The following is a 25,208-nucleotide window of genomic DNA, read 5'->3' as shown; positions in this document are numbered from 1 at the left end:
CTTTTGACGACTCTGGGATGCCTTCAACCTCTCCCGAATCAACTTAACTTTCTCCATAGTCTCGAACACAGCATCAGGTCCAATCGCAGCAGCTTCACCCACTTCAAACCAACCTATGGGTGATCTACATCGCCTTCCATATAAAGCCTCAAATTGAGTCATTCCAATGCTAGCATGAAAATTGTTGTTATAAGCAAATTCAACCAATGGCAAATGCTTATCCTAACCTTCTTTGAAATCAAGAACACATGCCCTCAACATATTCTCCGATGTTTGGATAGTCCTCTTAGCCTAATCGTCTGTCTGCGGATGAAAAGCAAAGCTAAGATGAAATTGGGTGCCAAGACCCTTCTGAAAAGCTCTCCAAAACTAAGATGTAAATTGAGTACCTCTATCGGAGATGATAGACAACGGAACTCCATGCAACCTGACTAACTCTCGGATGTACAGCTTAGCATATTCCTCAGTGGTAAAAGATGTATGTACTGGCAGGAAATATGTTGACTTAGTCAACCTATCTACAATGACCCAAATAAAATCATAATGATGACAAGAGAGAGGTAAACCATCACAAAATCCATGTTCACTACTTCCCACTTCTAAGTAGGAATGCTAAATTCTTGCATCATACCACCGAGTCTCTGGTGCTCTATCTTCACCTATTGGTAAGTTACACACTTCTCTACGAACTTCACTATATACCTCTTCGTACCATTCCACCAATAAATTTCCCGCAAATTGCGGTACATCTTGGTAGCACCGGGATGAATAGAATACCGTTCTCCATGCGCTTCAGCCATAATTCTCTTCCTCAGACCATCAACATCAGGCACGCACAATCTATTCTGAAACCTCAATACACCATCTTTCCCTTGGGAGAAAAACCCCACCTTTTGGTCTTTAACTGACCCTTTCAGTTCGACCAAACGAGAATCTATATCCTGCTTCTCCTTAATTTCCAAAACTAGAGAAGATTCGGAATTGCATTGAACCCAAACATTACTCTCAGCTTAATCAAGTAATCTAACACCCAACCTAGCTAAAAGATGTACTTCGTGGGCTAACTCCTTCTTATCTTCCTCTATTTGCGCTACACTGCCAATGGACGATCTACTAAGGGCATCTGCCACTACATTGGCCTTGCCCTAGTGATACAACACACTCATATAATAGTCCATCAGCAATTCTAACCATCTTCTCTACCGCAGGTTCAACTCTTTCTAAGTGAACACATATTGGAAACTCTTGTGATCCGGAAAGACATCAACATGAACACCGTAAAGTAATGTCTCCAGATTTTTAAGGCAAAAACTACCGCAGCTAGCTCAAGATTATGGGTTGGATAATTCTTCTCATGCGGTTTCAATTTCCTGGACGCATAGGCTATAATCTTACCTTTCTGCATTAATACGCAACCCAAACCAACTCTTGAGGCATCATAATACACCACAAAATCATCTACACCATTAGGCAGGGTCATCACAAGGGCTGAAGTGAGTCGAGTCTTTAACTCTTGAAAACTCTTCTTGCAAGAATCTGACCACTGAAATTTAACTTTCTTTTGGGTTAATCGGGTCAAAGGATCAGAAATGGAGGAGAAACCCTCAACAAAACAATGATAGTAACCAGCTAGACCCAAGAAACTCTTAATGTTAGATGGGGAAATGGGTCTAGGCCAATTTTTCATAGCTTCTCCTTTTTTAGGATCAACTCGAATACCTTCAGAAGAAACAATATGACCCAAAAAGGCAACTGACCTTAACCAAAATTCACACTTGCTAAATTTGGCAAATAACTGATGATCTCTAAGGGTTTGCAAGACAATTCAAAGATGATCTGCCTGTTCGTTTTCATTTTGGGAGTATACAAGATGTCATCTATGAACACAATAACAAACATATCCAAGTATTGTCTGAACACCCGATTTATAAGTTCCATAAAAGTTGTTGGGGCATTAGTTAGCCCAAAGGATATGACCAGGAATTCAAAATGACCATAACAGGTGCGAAAAGCTGTCTTTGGAATATCACACTCTCTGACTTTAAGTTGGTGATAACCAGATCTCAAATCTATTTTTGAAAAGTAACTGGAGCCTTGCAGCTGATCAAACAGGTCATCAATTCTAGGAAGAGGGTACTTATTCTTGACTATGACCTTGTTAGATAATGATAGTCAATGCACATACGCAATGAACTATCTTTCTTTCGCACGAATAGAATAGGTGCGCTCCAAGGAGACACACTAGGCCTTATAAAACCATTATCAAGAAGATCTTTGAGTTGCTATTTCAACTCCTTAAGTTCTACAGGGGCTATGCAATACGGAGGAATAGAAATAGACTGCATATCAGAAAAAAGATCAATCCCAAATTCTATCTCTCTATCGGGAGGTACCCCTGGGAGATCTTCTGGGAAAACATCAAGAAACTCATTGACAACATAATAGACTGAATAGTCGGAGTCTCGAACTTAGTGTCTTTAACTCAAACTAAATGATAGATACAACCCTTGGATATTAATTTCCTGGCTTTAAGGTAGGATATAAAATGACTCTTGGGAGCTATAGAATTTCTGGACCACTCAAAGACTGGCTCATTGGGAAACTGAAACTTGACTACGCGGGTACGACAGTCTATAGACGCATAACAAGAGTGAAGCCAATCCATACCTAGAATAATTTCAAAATCAACCATGTCTAGCTCGATTAAGTCGGCAAATATGATTCTGGTAAGGACAGTGATAGGACACTTCTTATACAATTGCTTAACAACAACAGATTCACCTATTAGGGTAGAAACTAGAAAAAGCTCAGGAATCTTTTCAGCATTGATTTTAAAATTCATAGCCACCAATGGAGTCACATAAGAAAGACTTGACCTAGGGTCCATCAACACATACACATTGAAATGAAATACATGGAGCATACCAGTAACAACATCTGGTGAATCCTCCTGCTCCTGGTGGGGTGGTATAGCATGAAAGCTATTCTGGCATTGACCACTTACAGTACTAGACGAGGCACCCTGAGGAGGAGTAGGATGAGCTAAAGGGGCTGGAGCACTAATAGCCTAACTCTGGGGATGAATATCATGACTCCCCTGTCTAGCATATGGGCAATCCTTAAATATGTGGCCCAACTTATCGCAACCAAAACAACCCCTCCAATCGAGTAAGCACTCACCAGGATGGTCCCTACCGTACTTCGAACATGGGGGAGGATTAGGTTTGTTACTCATACTGTCCTGGGTCTTAGACATAGTGGCCTATTACCCTACTCCTGCCTAATTCCAAATGTGGGAGCACTGGCTGATGAAGGTGCTGGCATAGGTGAACGGTTCTGGGACTGAGGGCGATTCCCTCCAGAAAATCTAGTCTGACCATATCCCTGCTGCTCTGATCAAACTCTCTTATTTTCCCTTACTCTATCTCTCTCCTTTACTTTGTACGCTTCATCCTGTGAAGCATATATCATTAATCTAGAAAGGTCCATGTCCCTATTAAGCATAGTGGATCTACACTCTTTCATAACATAACCAGACACACTGATGATAGGCGAAATTACGCGCCTATATCAATATATTTTGCCCATATTTTAGCCTAGTTTCGAGAACTAATTATCTATTTCGTACACTTTTAGTCCTTTTTCCTGTAAATGAGCTAACAAATGTGATTAGGAAAGTTTCAGGTATAAATGATGCAAAATACAGCAATTTATGGCTTACTTGACGCAAAAGAAAGCTCACAAACGAGATGGAAAGGAGCTGGACGCATAAAGGACTAAATCTGCTGCATGGAAAATCTGTCCCGGGCTAAAACAGCATTTCTGAAGACTTTGGGACTTACAGACACAAAGCTGGATTTTTGCCATAATACATTAACCTAGTGCAATTAGGTTATGTGTTTCATCATTCTATTTGGATTATAATTTTGTAACCTTACCCTAGTACAATTGGGTCAAGGATTTCATTAGTATATTAGGATTTGGTTATTTATTTTATTAGTTTAGTAGGAGTAGGATAGGAGTATTATAAATACCCTATCATGTTAGAGACTTTAAGGAGAGGGGAGGAGACATTCTGACAATTCATTCATCTCCTTACAATTAAGACATCTTCCTACAACCCATTCTCAATTCTTCATTCTTCTACTCTTAAATTCCACAACAAGAGAATCGTTACTTGCTACGGAATCACTAAAACCACACGCCAAACACCTACTATTCACGCCATCCACCATGCAAAACGTGATATCCTTCGCATTCATGGGTAACTAAATCTCTTAGTTGGGGTTATGGAAGCCGAATGAGTTACTATCTATAGCTATGAGTTTGTGAGTTCAAGACAAGTATATTGCTTATATCATTATTCTCTTCATCTTAAATCTACATTCTTTGCGGTTCAAACACAAGAACACGCCATTCTAACATCTAACCTGTTCGAGAGAAAGGTTATTTGTCTAGAAAAGAAGACGCATAGACCAACGCCAGTCTAACATCTGACTTGTTCGAGAGAAAAGTTATTTGTCTGGAAAAGAGATAATGTCAAGGTAGTAGGACACCCTTTCCTATTAAAAAGCTAGTGCCGTACCTGGACTAACTTCTTGGAGAATTCGTACCGTTAGTCACGCTTTAAGCTCGAGAGAGTTAAAGTGAAATAGTCCTTGTTTAGGTCGAGAGACGCTTGGATTTACCATCGACTACAATTCTCTATAAGCAATTACATGTCAAGACTCTACACACTCATAGCCAATAGAGACGTATACCTCAGAAGGTGGACATAACCCCAACGCCTCAATTCTCATTGTTTACAACACACGTGACAATCTCTCTTTATTTTGCTATTTTCAGTTCTTACATTCTTGTTTTGGTTACATACTACAATCCCCCCCTTTCCTACGAGACTTGCACTAAAAGTCTAGTAATTTCTCTTGCTTGTTGGCCAAGCTATTCTCTGTGGGATCGATACCCAACCCAGGTTGGGTTCTATATTTGCTAACGACCGCTTTACACTCCCACGAGAGCTGTAGATTGAGCGTTATCACACACCAGCCAAAAACTTACTCATACTAGTTCTAGAATCAGCCATCATACCGGGAGCATGCTTAGATAACTCGTTGAACTTATGACAATACTCCTTAATTGTCATTGGGCCCTGTCTTAAGTTCATAAATTCTTATAATTTCACTTCCCTCAGCTCTGGGGGAAAGAATCTGTCTAAGAATGCATCCTAGAACAACTACCAAGTCATGGGAGCGGCATCCTCCCCTCTACTCTTCCTCCACATCTCCAACCAATCATAAGTAACATCTTTCAAGCAATAGGAAGCTAGCTCCACACTTTATTCCTCCATTACATGCATAATTTGGGTGATCTTTTTCACCTCATCAAGATATATTTGTGGGATCTCGCCTGTGTTTGACCAATAAAACTCTGGCGGATTCATTCTCAAAAAGTCACAAACCCGAGCTGCCGCTGAATTATCTTCCTGCACAGGTGGAACTGCAGCCTGAACATGGGTCTAAGCATTAGCGGTAACCACCTGGGCTAATGCTTATAAATCTGCCTGGAATTCAGCGTGGGACACCGTCACACCTAAAAGATCAACGGGTTGAGGTTGTTCGTTGTTTCTGCAAGCTTTATGAGGAGGCATTTTCTGTCATAATAGAGCATGAATTAATAGCAGAGAGAAACAATTGTAGGCACGATAGACTTTTGAAGATAGAAAAAAATTTTCCTAATACGTCTCGTAGCCTCTTGCTCATAGACGTGGCGTGCAACACACTGATGATCAAGACTTTACGTAATGCAGCTCGTCAGACTCCCTAGGACTCTTCAAACCTTAGTCTCTGATACCAAGCTTGTAACGCCCCAAGAACCTATCCCAAGATGTCACACGGTGCCTAAGGCCACACGTGGCCTCAAGCTAACCCTCTAAACCCGTCATCACTTTCAAAACTCACTATAACACTAATCATTTTAAAATAGGGAAGAATAATCATATCATGAGCATATGTGATACGAAGAAATACTATCCTTTACAAACAAAACACTGAAAGTTCTGTACATACTAGTACTCTAGTCTGACAAAGTCTCTACTACAAAAGACTGAGGAGCCATTGGGACAGATCCCTAACTAACTCGCCTGAACTAAAAAGAAACAACCATCTACTATCAAGGTAAAAATAAGGGACATAGGTCCTCGAACCATGAGGACTCACCAACTGTAAGAATTGAGATAGAGGTACTCAAAGATCACTGTCGCTGCTGAGACTGAGCACCTAAACCTACATCACGAGAAAATGTAGAACATAGAAGAGTATGGGAATCAGTACTTGGGATTGTACTGAGTATGTGGGGGTGTATCCAAAACTTTTAAACAATATCATAAATGTAAAATAAAGTCATGCATGCTGACAATAATGACTCTCTTCGCTTGAATTTCCTGAAACATAATTTTCATAAATCATCGATAATAACACATGCTTCAAAAATCTCATAAATCATTAGACTCAACTCAAACTCTTTAACTCATGACTTAGAGTAACTCGGTAACTCAAGAAACTTAGACTATTATGGACTTGGGAGTTTCTTATAACTGACATAAACCATGTGAGCCACATGGAGTCCAACTTTTTTCCCTCCTAAGGAAGGAACCCCACATTGGCAGGAGTGTCATACTCTTGCCAGGGAGCATAACCTCAAACTCATCTCTATGATCACAAACTCAGCTCTTTGGCCCTCAAAGCTCAATTCTACAGTGGTACGTAGTTCAGGGAAAGTAGGATGCGCTGAACCCACACTTCCCACTCGGTGCTAAATACTCCTCCTAGACTCAGCTCAGAACGCGTTAGGAAATCCACCTTAATCAACTCAAGGATTTATCATGAAGACCAAATCTAAATATATCTCATCTATAAATCATATACAACTTGTCGATTCCTAACTTGACTCAAACTCGAACAGTCTTTCCAAACATCAAGTACACTTTCTAATCAAATCGTATCAAGTATCAAAAGCTTCGAGAAAACGTCATAGGAATCATTCTTGACTCTCAAGCTCAATATCAATAAATATATTAAATACTCAAACTTTTCATGGAAATAGCATAACTCATGACACTTGTCTTAAATCGCTTAGAAATCATCAATACAAAATAATAAAATACAATTCATGGCATAAATTCTCAATTTAAGAAATATGATGGTAAAATAATCATAAATATCAAACTTAATCAACTCAAATCTCATAAATCAAAAATAAATAAATTTGGGTGTAAACCCACTTGAAAGGATCATGAAATTCTAATAGTAAAAAATCAATTCTTTGGGTACAAAAATGAAAGGGTATTCTTGTTCAAGCCCCACATACCTTGGATTATAATTTTAAGATGAAAAGAATTGATTGGAAACTCTTCTTCACACTTTTGAGCTAAGTTTCTTGATACCTTTGACTTAGAGAACTTGATTCTTGAACAACTCGGTGAACTATACGAAAGATTCTTGAATTTTCTTGGAGAAGATTTGGATTTGGAATTAAAGGAGAGAAGCTCTAGCTCTAGATATTTCTTGGAAGAGATTGGAGAGAAAATGAATTGCTCTTCTCTACTTGGATATAAATATATATAGAGGCCAAAATGAGCAGAAATAACCAAAATACCCTTGAGCAAATTCTAGAACTAAAGCTCGAGTTTTGGCCTTGGCGCGACGCGCCAGGATCGTGGTCCTTCATTGAAATTGGACAATTGGGAAACTGCTCAGTGGCACGACGCGGTGAAGTCGCATTTACCACCTTGATCGTGACCTGGAAGGGCACTGCGACGCGGTGGAATTGCGTTGGTGCACTGGAATTTGACAATCCTAAAATTGAGCCTTGGCTCGATGTATCAATATCGTGGAGGCTCACTGGAAAATGAAAATTGCCATTTTCTTTGGCTCCATAACGCGCTAAAGTGCCAGGTGGCACACTATCTCACTAAAATGGCTCTAATTCTTCACTCGAGTATCGGATTTAGGCGAATTTAGAATCGATGGAAAGATTATTCAAATATCCACGTTATAGAAAGTAGAAATTAGAGAAATACAATATGGTTTAAACATCATTCACCTTGGAAGCCATCCATATTCACTTCAAAAGACGAATTAAGGCTTAAGGAACGATCAGGGTATTACACTGATGGGGAAGCCGCCACCCCTATATTCTTGGTGATAAATCCTACTTCCAACTGAACTAACACTGGAACTGAACTAAACTAAGCTTAACTGATCATTTTTACATAACTGATAGTTCTCATCATGATCATAATAACTGAATTACTGGTAACATTCATGGTGTGATTGAAATCATTACAAAATTCTAAAAACATGTGAAACACATAGGTATCGGGTATTCATAACCTACCAACACTAAATAAAAATTACAATAATGCCATATAAAATCTCTAAACCCATAGTAGGGGATCATTGCTCAAAACCCAAAACTTAGGCATTTCATCAAACACATGAGAGTCATGAAATTAAGCATGGAAATGGGTAAAGCATTCAAGAATAACATGATTACAAGACTAAAATCATAAATTAGGGACTTAACGTGAAGATTTCAACATTCAAAATATGTAATGGCTCTTTCCACGTGAAAACACTTATAAACATAACTTGTAAGTGAAATCAATAAGAGCTTCATGGAGATAATTCAACTTGAACATGTAAACTCGTGATTTAATAAAAAAGAATTCTTGGATTCCATGGGTGAAAGAAGCCCATGGATAAACATCACACATACCTGAGTGTTGAACCCTTGGATTTATTCTTGGTATTGAACTTGAATTTAATGAATCCTAGTTCTTTTTTTGGGAGAAGATATCACCCCTTTTTGCTTTGTGAAGAATGATTTTTGAATTATGATGGGTTAGAGTAGTATTTACACTTTATAGCTGATGTTAAGAGGGTGAAACGATATAGTTTTGAGGTTAAAAGAGTGGGAAAGGGCCAAAAACCATTTTAAAACATCATTCTAGTATAGAACTATCCCAGGTAATGGACCGTCACTCCCGTGATTGAATGTCAATACAACCATCACAAAAAGACCATATTTTGACCTTTCTGCTTAAGGGTGATGGTCTGGCACGATGGACCATCACTGATGCTACTGTCCGTTACCCTGATCATCGTGCCTTGGCTGACATACACCTCTTTAGTAAAATAGAATAATTTTTTACTCCAATATTGGATTAAGGTGAAACCGGTGGCTTTGGAAAGATAATTCAACTATCTATTTGTTGGTGGGTCTTGAGCTACAAAATTCTTAGTATACAAAAATTTATGCTTGTTTGATGATTTTGTTATTTTCTTCACAAGAATTTAATCCCTAAGGAATATTTTGACTTTTCTACAAGGTAGGAGTTTTTTGAGGACTTAATATATGTCCAAATCACTTATAAAACTATCAAAACATGATTTTTGATTTTTCATGAGCTTGAAGCATGGTTTTAATATTGTTCTTAATTTTTGGGGTGTTATAATATCTTCTCCTTAGAAATATTCATCCTTGAATGAGAATGGTTAGACTAGGACTACTAAGGAAGTGGGGATCATATACTGAATATGCATGACTAGTTAGACTGGGACTACTGAGGAAGCTAGGATCATATACTAAATATGCATGACTTAAAACATGATTACATAACTGAATCTAAGACATGATACATGAACTAAACTAATTTTGTGAATGCATGCAATGACATAAGATTGGTTATATATATGAAACTGAGAATGGAAAGGAGTAAATCTATGAAAGATCATTACCTCAAAATAAACTTGGGTTTGCAGAGAAAAGATGAGGATACTTGGTTCGAATATCTACTTCTGCTTTCAAAGTAGCTCCCTCAATTGACTGATTCTGCCAAAGAACTTTAACCAAGAGAACTTTTTTATTCCTTAGTCTATGAATCTGATGATCAAGGTTCTCAACTAGGACCTCTTCGTAGGAAAGACTATCTTTCATCTCCACAATCTCTAAGGGAACAACTGAAGCTGGGTCGCCAATACATTTCTTTAATAAAGAAACATGAAACATCGGATGCACTGATGCCAAATCTGCAGGCAACTCTAGCTCATAAGCTACCTTCCCAAAATGGCTCAAGATTCTATAAGAGACAACAAAGCTGGGACTGAGTTTCCCCTTCTTCCCAAATCTCTTCACTCCTTTTAGAGGAAAAATCTTCAAATAAACCAAATCACTAACCTCAAACTCAACATCCCTTCTTCTCATGTCATCATAAGATTTCTGATGGTTTTGGCCTGTCTTCAGCCTCTCCTGAATCAACTGAACTTTCTCTATTGCATCAAACACTAAATTTGGTCCTATCAAAGTAGATTCACCTGCCTCTAACCAACCAATAGGATATCTACATCTACTTTCATAAAAAGCCTTAAATGGAGCCATCTGAATACTGGTGTGATAACTATTATTATAGGCAAACTCAATCAAAGGTAAGTGGTCATCCCAACTACCGTTAAAGTCAATAACACAGGCTCTCAACATGTCCTCTAAGGTCTAAATGTTCCTCTCTGCCTGACCATTTATCTGAGGATGGAAAGTTGTACTGAGATGAACTTGGGTACCAAGAACCTTCTGAAAAGCCTTACAAAAGTGAGCGGTAAATTGAGTGCCTATATCTAATATAAAAGACAACTGAATCTCATGTAACTTAAGTAACTCCCTAATATAAATACTGGCATAATCCTTAGCTGAGTACAAAGTATGAACTAGTAAGAAATGGGCTGTCTTGGTCACTCTATCAACAATAACCCAAATTGAATCATACTAACAATGCGTAATGGGCAATCCTATCCCAAAGTCCATATTCACCACTTCCCACTTTAAAGTGGGGATGCTGAACTCCTACAATGTACCACTAGGCCTTTGGTGATCAACCTTAACCTGCTGACAATTAGAACACTTAGCCATAAACTCTGCAATATCCTTCTTCATACCATTTCACCAATAGATTTCCCGCAAATCACAATACATCATATTGGCTCTGGGATGAATGGAATACCGCGCACCATGCACTTCTGCTAAAATCCACTACCTCAAACCATCAACACATGGAACACATAGTCTACCTTCATAATGTAACACACCCCTTAGATATCATTTTTCTAGCTCTAAGATATGAAATAATTTCACCCCTAAGCACTAAAATACTACCTCTCCATCAATAATTGGTGCATTGGGAAACTAAAAATAAATGACTTTATTTCTATAGTCAACTGGGGCATAACATGAGTGGAGCCAATCCATACCGAGAATAACATCAAAATCAGTCATCTCTAACTCTACAAGACTTATTAAAGTGATTTTCTGAGATACTATAATCAAAAAATTTTTGTATACCCGTCTGGATGTAATAGATTTACCCACTGGGTAGATACTGAGAAAGGCTCTGGTAATGTTTCTAGACTGACATCAAAATTGACAGCTATATAGGGGGTTCAAAAGAAAATAAAGCTCTGAGGTCTAATAAAACATACACATAAAGATGAAAAACCTGTAACGTACCTGTAACCACATCAGGAGAACTTTTCTGATCATGTCGAGATTGGAGTGCATAAAGTATGTTCTGGCATTGCCCACTAGTTACACTAGAATTGGCACCTTGCTGGGTCGGGCGACCTGTGGGTGCTACTGAAAAAGTGTTTCGGCCCTATTTGCGATCATTTCTGCCCCTCTGTACCACCAGTATACAATCTCGGATCCTATGGCCTAGCTTGCCATATCCAAAACACACATCACTACCAGCCTTACACATGACCTAATGATTCCTACCATACTTCCTGTAGAACAAATTAGTACGACCACTATTTATACTACTTTGGGATTTAGAGCCTGGTGCTCTATCCCAACTGTCGTTCCTAAACTTTGGCACTGGCACACTAGCTGAAGATAGAGCTAGAGCTGGGAATTTTTGATGGAACTAAGAATGGTCACCACCTTCTGGCCTTGGCTGATAAAAGTTGTAATAGCCTATTCTGGCCCTCTTATTCTCTCTCTTTTTCTCCTTTCACTTCTCCTCCTCAATGCTGAGCATAAACCATAAATCTAGATAGGTCCATTTCCTTAATCAATATAACAGTCCTACACTCCTTAACCACACTATCAGCTACATTAGAAACAAACTTACTAATTCTAGACCTATTGTCTGCCACAATTGAAGGAGCATACCTCGCGAACTGAGTGAACTTAAATAAGTATTCCTTCACACTTATATTACATAGCTTTAAATTGATGAACTCCTGCATCTTATCTTCCCTCAACTCTAAAGGAAAGAACCTATCTAAGAAAGTCATGGAAAACTCTTCCCACTCTACAAGCCCTACCTCAGCACCCCTACACTCTTTTTACTTCTTATACTAGGTATGAGCCACATCTTACAACTAATATGCAGCCAACTCTATACTCTCAACCAAAGTGACGCTCATGATATCAGTCACCTTCTGCACCATATCTAGAATCTTCTATAGATCCTCCTTAGACTTAGATCCCAAAAACAAAGGGGGATTATCCAAGTGAAATCCTGAATCCTAGCATTGGATGAAGTAATATCCTGCTGATTGTTTTGAACAACTGCAAAATAAGCCAAGTCTATAAAAGTAACCCTAAACTCAACATGAGAAACATGATCATTCAAGGGATCTTTCTAAACAGGAGGTGGTGCCGGCTGGTCCCTGTTCCTTCTTTTATTATTTCTTCTAGGAGGAATTATCTGTAATCAGAATAAAGGATTAGTTAGAAAGAGAGGTTAAATAGATCCCATGCTCTTTCACATGACATGAACACTGAAAGAAGGGAAACTTTTTCTAAGACATCTCGTAGCCTCTTGTCCATAAGTGTGGCGCGCTTCACACCCATTCATAATACTCTATTCAATGCGACTTTCAGACTCTCTAGGACACTATACAATCTTAGGATCTGATACCAAGTTTTGTCATAACCCGAGGCTACCACCTAGCAGCGACAACGGTACTTACGGTCATAAGGGACCACAAGCTAACCCATGATCTGCTACCTATTATGAGCACTAAATAAAATAATAATAAAGAACATGTGTGAAAACAATTGATAAAGACATGAAGTCTAAATACTGAAAGAAGGTTATATTACAAGTTCAAAATATTTGATAAGACTGATAAAACTGTCTAATGGTCTAACTAAATGTCTGAAAGCCTCTAAATTAAACTAACTAAGAAGTTAATGGGATAGACCCCCAACTAAATCTAACTAATTAAAAATAAAAAATACTGAGATATTGAATAAGCATAACATGCCCTCAATATATGAGAACTCACCATTACTTCTGCTGGATTACACTGAGCTGTCTAACTATAGTTGGGAAACTAAGTGTCCGAACCTATGATACAAGACATCATAGTGCAAAGATGATTATGCGGTCAGTACTTTGAATATACTGGTATATGAGATAAGGACAGGCTAAAATACATGGGTTAACCGTGCATGAATGCATGAGTATGTAAAATTTGAGAATGCAAGACTAAGTGTATATTTGTTATGTTACTGAGATAAATCTATAATCTAAAAGAATGAAATCTATAAAAATGAATATCTGAAAGTCTATACACTTAGTCAAGAAAATATAAATTAAAAATACATTGAATACTGTACGGAGACTGTGGGAGGTATCATCTAACCGATATGCCCCAATCTGAGCTAATTGGGGTCCAACCTATAACCTTAGTTGGAAGGGTGTCAGTACTGTGCCATGAGTACTAACACTAGCTATGTGAATCCACTAATCTTATGTCCTGAAGGACCACAGTGTCAAGCCTAAATTGACGGGTGACCCCTGAGTGGAATTTAAGCCTAAACTGATGGGAGACCCCTCATATCCTAAACTGGCTACATAGTTCTGGAATGTTGGGACTGCTACTAACGACTTTGCCTAACTGACTGGGAAGCTGTCAACCTTGTATTTGATTTGTGTTAAATCCTACTCCCAATTGAACTAATACTAGAGGTAAACTTTATGGTGTGATTGAAATCATTGCTTAAAATTCTGAAAACATGTGAAACACGTAGGTATCGGGTGTTCATAACCCACTAGAACTGAATGAAAATAATTATAATACCATATAAAAGCTCTAAAACCATAGTAGGGGATCATTGCTTAAAACCTAAAACTTAGGCATTTCATCAAACACATGAGAGTCAAGAACTTAAGCATGGGAATGGATAAAGCATGCGAGAATAACATGATTACAAGACTAAAATCATAAATTAGGGACTTAACGTGAAGTTTTCAACATTCAAAACATGTAATTGCTCTTTCCACTAGAAAATACTTATAAACATAACTTGTAAAATTAATAAGAGCTTCATGGAGATAATTCAATTTGATCATGTAAACTCATGATTTAAAACAAAAAGGATTCTTGGACTCCATGGGTGAAAGGGTCCCATGGATGAACATCACACATACTTTAGTGTTGAAGCCTAGGATTTATTCTTGGTATTGAACTTGAATTTGATGAACCCTACTTGGTTTTTAGGGAGAAAAAATCATCCAGTTTTGAGTTATGACGTGTTAGGGTAGTATTTACTCTTTATAGATAATGTTAAGAGGATGAAACAACTTATTTTTGGGGTTAAAAGAGTGAGTAAAGACCAAAAAAATTTAAGAATGTCATTATAGTGCAGAACTATCTCGGGTGACGATTTAGGTGATGGACCATCATTCCCGTGACTGACTGTCACTCTAGCCATCACAAAAAGACTAGATTTCAACCTTTATACTTAAGGGTGGTGGTATGGAATGATGGGCCATCACTGATGCGATGATCCGCCACCCTGGCTATCTCGCCTTAGCAGACAGACACCTCTCTGGTAAAATGGGAATAACTTTTTACTCTGATATCATATTAAGGCAAAACCGGTGGTGTTGAAAAGACAATTCAATTATCTATATGTAGGGTATATTGATCTGAAAAAATTCTTAGTATACAAAAAAATTATGCTTGTTTGAAGATAATTATGGTTATTTTCTTTACAAAAATTTAATCGCTAAGGAATGTTTTTGACTTTTCTATAAGGTAGGAGCTATTTGAGGACTTAATATATGTCCAAATCACTTATATAACCATCAAACCATTATTTTTTATTTTTAATGAGCTTGTATCATGGTTCTAATAGTTGTGTGGATTTTTGGGGTGTTACAGTAATCCAGGGAAGGTGACCCATAAAATGGTGGTGATAAAATTCGAATTGAATTCAAAATCTATGTCCCATTCCTGTATAATGAATGATTTATTATGAAAAGTGTAAGGTCCTCCCATTAACACTTTATCACAATCTTCAGCAGATTCAAATCTAAAGATAAAATACCCATTATCATGATTCAATACTTGAGGTTTTGCCGCATAGTTCCAGTCATGCAAAATAAATCCTTAATGGATTTCAGGTATGGGGTATCCCCAATTATAAACCCTATAAGGGAATGTTTCCATTACTTTGATTGACTTCGTATAAACTCCTCAAATATACTCACACAAACCTTACCTCGCTTCGAAGTCGGCGGAATGTATGATAGTGTTTTCCCTTTGTGATCTACTTGATTCTCGTCAAATTCCTTCAGTATTATAGGGGTATTGTTTTTTGGAGTCATTTTTGTAGAGAACTAGATTTTCATATTCGATGGAGGGTCAGTCAAAACCCTATAGGCTTTCAGATATATTGACCTTAGGGATTCAGAGCTTGATAAAGTATCCTCACCCTCCTCCAGTATTGAATTGAATTTTTGGGGAAAGAAGCTTCCAAAAGTGATCGATGGGAGACTATAGCTAGTACCATTATTTAGTGTGATAATATTTGTCAGAGTAACGACTAGAGTTTTCAATTGGATCATGGTGATTTTACAGACAGTGCACATTAGCAGCCTTGCTGATGTGCTCCGAGAGAAAAGTCACGACCCATGTTGATGTATTTGTTGATTCATTGTATACCTGCTATATATTGATATCTGTCTACTTGTTATTTAATACATGTTTTATACATGTTATTATATTGAGTTGGCCTATGATACCTACCAGTTCATTGTGGCTTGTACTGATACTACCCTATACTCTTCTTTTATTGAGTGCAGAAAATGTTCTAGACGCTCAAACATGACCTTATCTCTAGCATTTGATAGTTGATTTCTATCTAAGGGTGAGTACTCCATCTCTAGGTTGTCATGGATCACCATATTAGTTCTTGTCCTTTTTTGAAAAATGATACACTATATCTTTCTTTATTTTTGGATATTTCTTTTAGACATTTTATTTTAGTTCTTGTTAGATGACTTTTGGGTCTTGGGGATTGTAATAGGCGATTTGCTTGATTTTCCACACTATTAGTGGTTAGTTTTAGATTTATAATTGCTAAGTTGGTGTTTGTGATAACCTCATTTTAATATTAACTAAATGATTTGGTAATAATTTGACTTATATGATTTTTCCACCGAAAAATTAGTGTTAGTTCCACTCACGATCATTTGGGTCATGACATGCTATAGTATAACATACTTTGGCATGCACCTATTATGAAATGAGAGACATTTATTCCATAACTGAAATCATTTACACCAAACAACCCTTCTTATATAGCATTTGTCCAATGGAAAGGTAAGAAAGATTGTCACTTTCCCACAGAACCAACACTTCAATAAAAATCTTAAAATTTTTGCACATTGATCCTTGGGGATCCTTCTATTTAGTGACACATGACAACCATAGATACTTCATCACCCTTAATGATGACTACAACATATGTACATGGACCCAACTTTTAACCTCTAAAAATAACACCTTAGAAGTCATTAAGACGTTCATAACCAAGGGTGAAAAATAGTTTGACACCACTAATAAGTCCAGAAGAATAAATAATGGACTTTAGCTCATAAAAACTAAGACATCATCCTTCTTGAAATCCAAAGGAATCATTCATGAAAAAATTTCCCTACACACCACAACAAAATAGTAAGGTAAAGAGAAGACATAAATGTTTGTGCGAAACTGCTAGGGGACTTCTCTTTCAATCTAAAGTAATACTACAATATTGGGGGGATGTATGTTATGTTCCACATAAATTATTAACAGATTCCATACTTCTCACATCATGGGAAAATACCCATTTGAATTTGTGCATAAATCTAAACCATTCTATTCTCATATAAGAACATCTAGATGTCTTTACTATCTAACCATTTCCAAGTTTCAAAGAGACTAGTTTAAAGCAAAAACCACATGCGATATTTTCATAGGATACCCCTTGGGATCAAGGGAATACAATCTGGCCACAAAGAAAATACACATCTATAGAGATGTAGTTTTTAAAGTGATGTAAAATGATACACCAAAGATGAACACAACAAATATAATAGAAATGAATTCAAAAGATTAGCAAGTAAAGAATAAAAATATATTAGGGAGAATATAAATTAGAAGAAAGAAAGATCAATCTAATAATTAAATATACATTAATTAATAGATTAAACAATTGGAGAAGAAAATAAACTCATACCATGGAATTCCTACCAAGAATCAAAAGAAGAGGTTCATGAAGAGATGAAAGGGAAAATCCTAATCTTACAAAAGAGACACTCAATATTCAATATCTAACCCTTTGAATCCATATTTTTCTTGTGCTTTCTCTTTTTTTATACATCTTCTTAAAGAAGAATACAAAAAGAATAATTCGATATGAAAGGAAATTCAAAAATTAACAGAAACAAGTTAAGTTGGGACTAATTCAAGAGAGAAAGTGAGCTTAATTTTAGAAAAATAAAGGTAAGAAGGTTCTTTAAGTGTTCATCGAGCTAAAAGGTCTAATCCTAACTCTTTAGTTACTTCAAATGAAATTGATATTGACTTGAGTGTGAATGTTAAACAATCTTTTTTTTAGGTTGATGATTATTTATTTTGTATCAATAAATAAATGAATAATTATTTACCAGTTGAATATAATTATGGAGCTAAAATTATTATTGATTGTGAGTTTAAAATATTTCAAGCTAGTGTTATGACAAATATGAAAAAATATGATGTTTTCTTAAATTTTTGTAATGAAGATGAACATATTTTTTCTTTAGCTACTTGGAATACTAAAATGTGATTGATAATGATTGTTTCTTTGCAAGTTATTATTCCTTATCTTGTAAAGACGTGAATATTCTTGGTGATAGTACTCTTGAAATGGAGTATGAGATGTGTGATGATAGTTTGTTTGAGCTTAAATTTTGAATTTTTTTGACAATCCCCTATTTTGTGATTTCCAATTGAATGATTCATTCCTTATTCACTCATATGCTCTTGATGAAAATGATGATCCAAAATTTAAAGTGCGCATGAATTGTGAAAATAATTCTTGTGAATTATTTGAGGGTACTAATTTCTTGGATGTTAGCAAGCTAACTTCCAAATTATTTATTAAAAGTACTTCTTATTTTGGAAAGTCCTCTAAAAGTGAAGAATATCTTTTAAATAATAAGGGAAGCACAAGTGATTGTAGTATTAAATTGATAGATACTATTTTATATCAACTTTTTACTTACTCTAATCTTGTTTTCGAGGATAATATTTTTAGATTGAAGATCCTTGTGAGTTTTGTGGGTTTATCCCTTTGTGTGTACATTGGATCTCTCTTGAATATCTTTAGGTAAGTTTTATTCATGTATGATTGCAATTCTCTTCTCCCTTAATTTCAATAATGTAATTGTTTGATCAAATAAAAAAATTACAAATCTATATTTATTTTTATCTAATTTATTCAAGTTGTGGAATTATTTTTTTCTTTCTTCTCTATCTCCCCTATATTTCTTGATTATATCTTTATCTTGTATCTCATTTTACATCATAAAGAAAAAAAATGTCCTTTTATTGCTGCTTATGATATGCCGTCGTTTCCTTTCGTACATCATTTTGTACCCTTCATAGGTACTATCAATGCTGAAGTTGGACCACAAATTGTACAAAAATTTAGAATAATGTAGTTGATGCAAGTGACACACCAGCTGAAACCTTATCTGACTAACTAGTTGATTCACAGACCTAACCTAGAACTCATATAATTCCTAGCCAAGCACCCTATGTCATCCCTCATATAGGTGAGAAAATTGCAGCACCAAGTAGGCCTTCTTTATCATATAAGCTACCTACATACCTACATGATTACATCCTACCTCATATTATAGGTCAACTATACAACCAACCTCATAATAGGATAATTTCTCTTAGTGGTGACTTTTCAAAACATCGACACATCTCAGTAGATGTCCTGAAACATGGGAGTCAGTCACTTGTAAGAGACATTATTAGTGATGATAAAATTTGTTCATATGAACATACAGCTATGAACCCTGCTTGCAAACTACCATGATATAAGAATTTAAAGCATTGCATGCAAATCATACTTAATACTTGGTGACCTAGTGGCAAAAAGGCAATAGGGTGCAAGTTTGTATATAAAGTGAAACACAAGTCTTATAACACAATTGAGAGGTTCAAAGCAAGACTTATAGTGAAATAATACACTTAACAAGCTGGCATTGAACAATACAGAAACCTTTTTACTGGTGATATAGATGACAACTGTAAGAGTCCAGTAGTAAAGAAAAAAAAAGATGGAGCATTTTTTAACTTAACATGAATGATGTATTCCTCCATCATGATTTGCATGAGGAAGTGGATATGGAGTACCACTAAGTTTAGTGATGAATAAACTAGGAATGGTATACAAGTTAAACAAATCCTTTTATGGCCCAAAACAAGTTAGCAGGCAATGGTATGCTAAGCTAGCTGCGAAGCATTGTATTCTTGAGGTTAATACCTCATTAAATGACTGCTCACTTTTTCAGTAGAAGATTATAAGTTCTACTATCTTTTTGGCTATCTATGTAGATGATATTATCTTAATTGGAACTAATATGTATGAGATTGAAGAATTCAAAATCTTTCAAAATGATAAGTTCAAGATTTAATGCTTGGGGAAGTTGCATTATTTCCTTGGGGTGGAGGTATTCTAGAAGGAAGATGGGTTTATTATTTTTCAGAAAAAATTCATCCTTGAATTATTAAAAAGCTACAACATCTCTAATTTGAGTAGTTGTACTTCTCTACTGGATCCTACAGAAAATCTTTATGCCTAAGAGGGAACTCCTCTATCAAATCCCACATATTACAGGAAATTCATTAGCAAGTTAAATTTTCTAATTGACATCAAAATGGATAGATCCTATAGTGTGCAATATCTTAGAAAATCTATGTAAGATCCCAAGGAGTCTCCCTTAAAGACAATTTTCTATTTTTTGAGATATATAAAGGTAGATCCCACTCTAGGCATCTTCATGTCACATGATCGGAGATACAATGTCAAAGTCTAAAGTGACTTTGATTCAGATGCTTGCCGAGGTTATAGAAAATCTCTGACTGGGTGTATTATTTTATTGGGTAATATTACTCTCAGTTAGAAATCAAAAGAAATCATATCTATATCTTCAACAAGGTATAGAGCAAAATAAGGAAAGTTGCAAGTGAATTGGTTTGGCTCAACAGACTACCTATAGTGCCCTTACCAACTTCTACTAAGGTGTATTGTGATAGCCAGTTAGCTCTTCATATTGCCAAGAATTCTATGATTCATGAAAGAACCAACACATTGAATTTGATTGCCACTTTGTGGTTATTTTTCACAAGCATGCTTTATATCACTCTTTCGCATAAGCTTAGACAATCAACTAGAATATGTCTTAACAAAAACTTTAACTGACATCAAATATTATGTTGTATTGCACAAGTTGTCAGTGTTCTCCAGACCTCTAATTTGAGGGGAGTGGAGGGGGTATTAAGATTTAATTAGTTAGTTAATTATTCATTAATTAATTAGTTATTTTGTGTCTTTGTATTCTATTAGTTAGGAGTTAGTGATAGTTGTACGTAGTTTATGGTATCTAGATCACTGTCAGTATGAGTTAGTTGCATGCTAGATATTTTTGTTTCTTTCGGTTTAAATAATCCTCAACACATAGATAAAATCAGTTGAATGCTTTTCCCAAAATTCATTTCTTTTACAAAATTCTCTTAATAGAATTCATACAATAACCAATTATGTTTTTATATGATATCGTCTAGGTGAAGTATTTGTAAAGTAATGATACTATTCAAATAATGTGTTTTAAAGTGAAGAAAATTAATAGTTATAGGGGAGATTCATTTAGAATGATGTGGAGCTATGGATAATGGTTGAGAAAATTGAAATCTACATAACCTGCAATGCTCAAGAGAAAATTTAAACCATTTCTGTTTTGAACTACTACATATACAGCAACATACATGACTACCTATTCCATTGGTGTGTAATACTGATAGGAGTAGTTAGTTAGTTAGTCAATAGCTGAGTCAGTTGTATAGGTTGTGAAGGTTGTTAGAGGTTGTTATACAATGATTAGTTAGTTACAATAATTTGCCAATGAGCTGGATACATGATTCACTTCTTAGCTCATTCTTAGCTCATCTTAACTCAAGTCTATAAATAGACTCATAACTTTAATCTTTAGGGAGAATAATGAAAATTCAGTTTCTGACTATCTTCTTCTTCTCCTTGATTGCAAGCTATCAAGTTGCTATTCTTCCATTTTGTCAACACTGGCAACAAATTTTCTCAGGCTCCAACTATGGTAGCTGGTTAAGTTAATGCTGCTAGTTCTAGTCATGAAGGGACCCATGCACCACTAGCCAAGCCTCACACATTCACAGAGGAGGATTACACTCAGATTATGACCAAATAGATAAAATATACCAATGATATAAAACAAGTAAATAGGATAGGTATTACTACTTGTTTTTTGCCCAAAGCCTATCCTGACAGTTGGATTATAGAATCAGGTGCTACACATTATGTGTCTATACATAGACACTTATTAAAAAGTAGTACTAGATTAGACACTAAACATTTGGAAAAGTTTCACCTCCCAACAGGTGATGAAGTGACAACTCACATAATGGAGAAGCCTATATTTTTCCAGATGATGTGATCAAAGATGTCCTACTTATTCCATACTTCAAACTCAATTTGTTGTTTGTTGCTAAGATAACCAAGTAATTTCCATGCTTTGTATCATTTTAACCTAATTTTTGTATCTTTCAGGACCTCTTCAATGACAAGGTGAAGGGGATTGATAGACAAAAGGGTGGATTGTATGTTCTTAAAGGTTGTTGGATAGGAAATACTAATCAGTCAAGATCAAAAACCTACAAATTCATTGCAGAAGTCTTAACTTCCAGTTACAGTTTATGGCACCAAAGACTTGGACACCCTGCTTCTCAGGTTCTCAAATATTTAGACATTCTGAAGAATCCTACTGATGTAAATATGTTGAATAAATGTATTGTGTGTCCACTGGCTAAACAGACAAGATTGTCATTTTACTACTATATGTTCCACTTGTTTTGAACTTGCACACATGGATTTATGGGGTCTATATAAAACTTCTACTTTTGACAACAAATACTATTTCTTGACTATGTTAGATGACCATAGTAGATATACTTGGGTGTACCTGTTGCAGTTAAAGTTTGAGGCCATAGTGGCCATTAAAACATTCATTCCCCTGATTAAAACTCAGTTTGTGAAAACCATCAGATCTAATAATGGTTCTGAATTTACCAACTCTCAATGTAAGACATTATTCTAGTCCCTAGGCATTCTGCATTAGACCAGTTATCCTCACACTCCTCAACAGATGTGGAGAGAATGCACAGAAACATATTAAACATAGACAGAGCCCTCAAGTTTCAGTCTCACTTGCCCATTAAATATTGGGGACTATGTGTAAAATTTGTAGTATATATAATGAACAGGTTGTCATCTTCTGTTCTGAGTGGTAAGAGCCCATTTCAGTTGGTGTTTTCCAAAAATCCTAAGTTGTCTCATCTCAGGGTATTTGGATGTTTGTGCTATATAACTATCTTACCAAGAGGTGATAAATTCATAGAAATGGCCAAACCTGCAGTATTGGTGGGATATTCAGAGTCTCAGAGGGATATTTGCTGCTAGATTTCACCTTAAAGAGACTATTAATTAGTAGAGATGTAGTGTTTCATAAAGATACATTTCCTTTTGATTCCTCACCAGCATAAAATACACAAGCACAATCATGAAGACACGTTCAAGTATTTCCTGAGACATCTATTGAGAGTGTCACTGAAGATGCTCCAATTGAGGAGGATAGCATTACTGATGCTGCAGTACCTGGTACAGCTTCACCTGGCACCAATCATGAAGACACGCTCAAATATAAACCTTTCATGCCTCAACCTTCTTCCAGTAGACCAGCAAGAACAAGCAAACTAACAGTATGGATACATGATTATGTTGACACTTTCAGAAACCAGAGATGCAAGCATCTATTAGCCAACAACTTGTTTTATAAAAATCTTAGTCCTATTTATCAGTGCTATTTAACCAAATTCTCAACTTTTTCTGAGCCTCAGCACTTTAAACAAGATGTATAAGATGAAATGTGGGTGAAAGCTATGAAGTCAGAAATTCAAGCATTGGAAGCTAACAATACATGGATCATTGTTGATTTACCTAAAGGGAAGAATATTGTTGGTTCCAAGTGGATATAAAAAATTAAATATCCTATAAATGGTGAAGTGAAGAGGTTCAAGGTAAGGTTAGTGGCCAAAGTATAGAGTCAATAAGAGGGGTTAGATTATCATGAAACATTCTCACCAGTGGCTAAGATGGTTACAATCAGATGTGTGATTGCAGTAGCTATATCTAAAGGTTGTAATCTTCATCAAATGGATGTGTATAATGAATTCCTCCAAGGGAATCTTGAGGAGAAATTCTACATGGAGATGCCATAAGGATTAAGAAGACAGGGGGAGCACGAGGTGTGCAAATTGATCAAATCCTTGTATGGCCTTAAGCGGGCCTCTAGGCAGTGAAATCCGAAGCTCACTCATGCCTTACTTGATGCTGGTTTTACCCAAAGTGTACATGAATATTCCCTATTCACTATGCATCAAGGTAATAACACTGTTATAGTGCTTGTATATGTTGATGATTTGCTAATTACTGGAAGCAGTGAATCATTTATCAATGCCACCAAAATCAAGTTGCATCAGCAATTCAAAATGAAAGACTTGGGTGATCTCAAGTATTTTTTGGGTATTGAAGTTTTAATATCAATATCAGGGATCATATTAAACCAAAGAAAGTACATTCTTGAGTTGATTGCTGACACAGGGATTAGTGGTACTAAACCAGCTATCACCTCTCTAGAATCTAATGCCAAGTTAACATCTATTGAGTATGATCATGCCACAGGTGCACAATATGATGAGTTGCTATCTGATATTTTATCTTACCAAAGACTTATTGGGAAACTTATGTATGCCACTATTATAAGGCCAGACATTGATTTTGCTGTGCAAACTCTCAACTAATTTATGCAACACCCCAAGAAATCCTACTAGGAAGCAGCTACTAGGGTGGTCAGATACCTTAAAGATTCTATTGGTCAAGGTGTCTGGTTCAAGGCTAAGGCTACTACTTCTCTAACTTACTGGTGTGACTCAGATTGGGCTGCTTGCCCCAACACTAGAAGATTAGTTAGAAGATTAGTTATTGGTTATGCCATTCACTTTGGTGAATCACTAATATCATATAAATCAGAAAAACAACACACTATTTCTAGGAGTTCTGCTGAAGCTAAGTACAGAAGCATGGCTTCAGTAGTTGTAGAGCTCACTTGGCTGGTTAGTTTGTTTCAAGTCCTCAGGGTTTATGTCACTCTTCCTGTTTCAGTCTTCAGTGATAGTAATTCAGCCATTCAGTTGGCTAACAACCCTGTGTTTCATGAGAGAACCAAACACATTGAGATTGACTGTCATTTTATTAGGGACAAGATCAAAGACGGCTTAATTAAGGCTCTCTATGTTTATTCTAGTGATCAATTTGTTGACCTGCTTATCAAGGTCCCGAGCCTTGCTCAACATACTTATTCACTTGGAAATCTTGGTGTGCTAAATATTCTGCACCCTGCAGCTTGAGGGGGAGTGTTTTGAACTACTACATACACGGTAACATACATGACTACCTGTTCCATTGGTGTGTAATATTGATAGGAGTAGTTAGTTAGTTAGTTAGTCAATAGT

At 36.3% G+C, this 25,208-nt stretch overlaps 1 protein-coding gene across 1 annotated transcript; it reads left to right on the top strand.

Moving 5' to 3' along the window:
* The first annotated feature begins 24,068 nt into the window (after positions 1 to 24,068).
* LOC124887110 (uncharacterized mitochondrial protein AtMg00810-like) lies at positions 24,069 to 24,497 on the top strand. The gene has a single exon (XM_047396293.1). The coding sequence runs from the start codon at positions 24,069 to 24,071 to the stop codon at positions 24,495 to 24,497; it is 429 nt and encodes a 142-aa protein (XP_047252249.1).
* Positions 24,498 to 25,208: the final 711 nt, after the last annotated feature.

This window comes from Capsicum annuum, chromosome 9 (assembly GCF_002878395.1).
Source record: "Capsicum annuum cultivar UCD-10X-F1 chromosome 9, UCD10Xv1.1, whole genome shotgun sequence".
Lineage (NCBI taxonomy): Eukaryota > Viridiplantae > Streptophyta > Magnoliopsida > Solanales > Solanaceae > Capsicum > Capsicum annuum.
The sequence above is the reverse complement of the archived record's forward strand: the minus strand, read 5'-3'. Positions and strand labels throughout refer to the sequence as shown.

Excerpts from the sequence above, each read along its gene's own strand:
- LOC124887110 (XM_047396293.1), top strand. The coding sequence starts at position 24,069 with ATGCATCAAGGTAATAACACTGTTATAGTGCTTGTATATGTTGATGAT.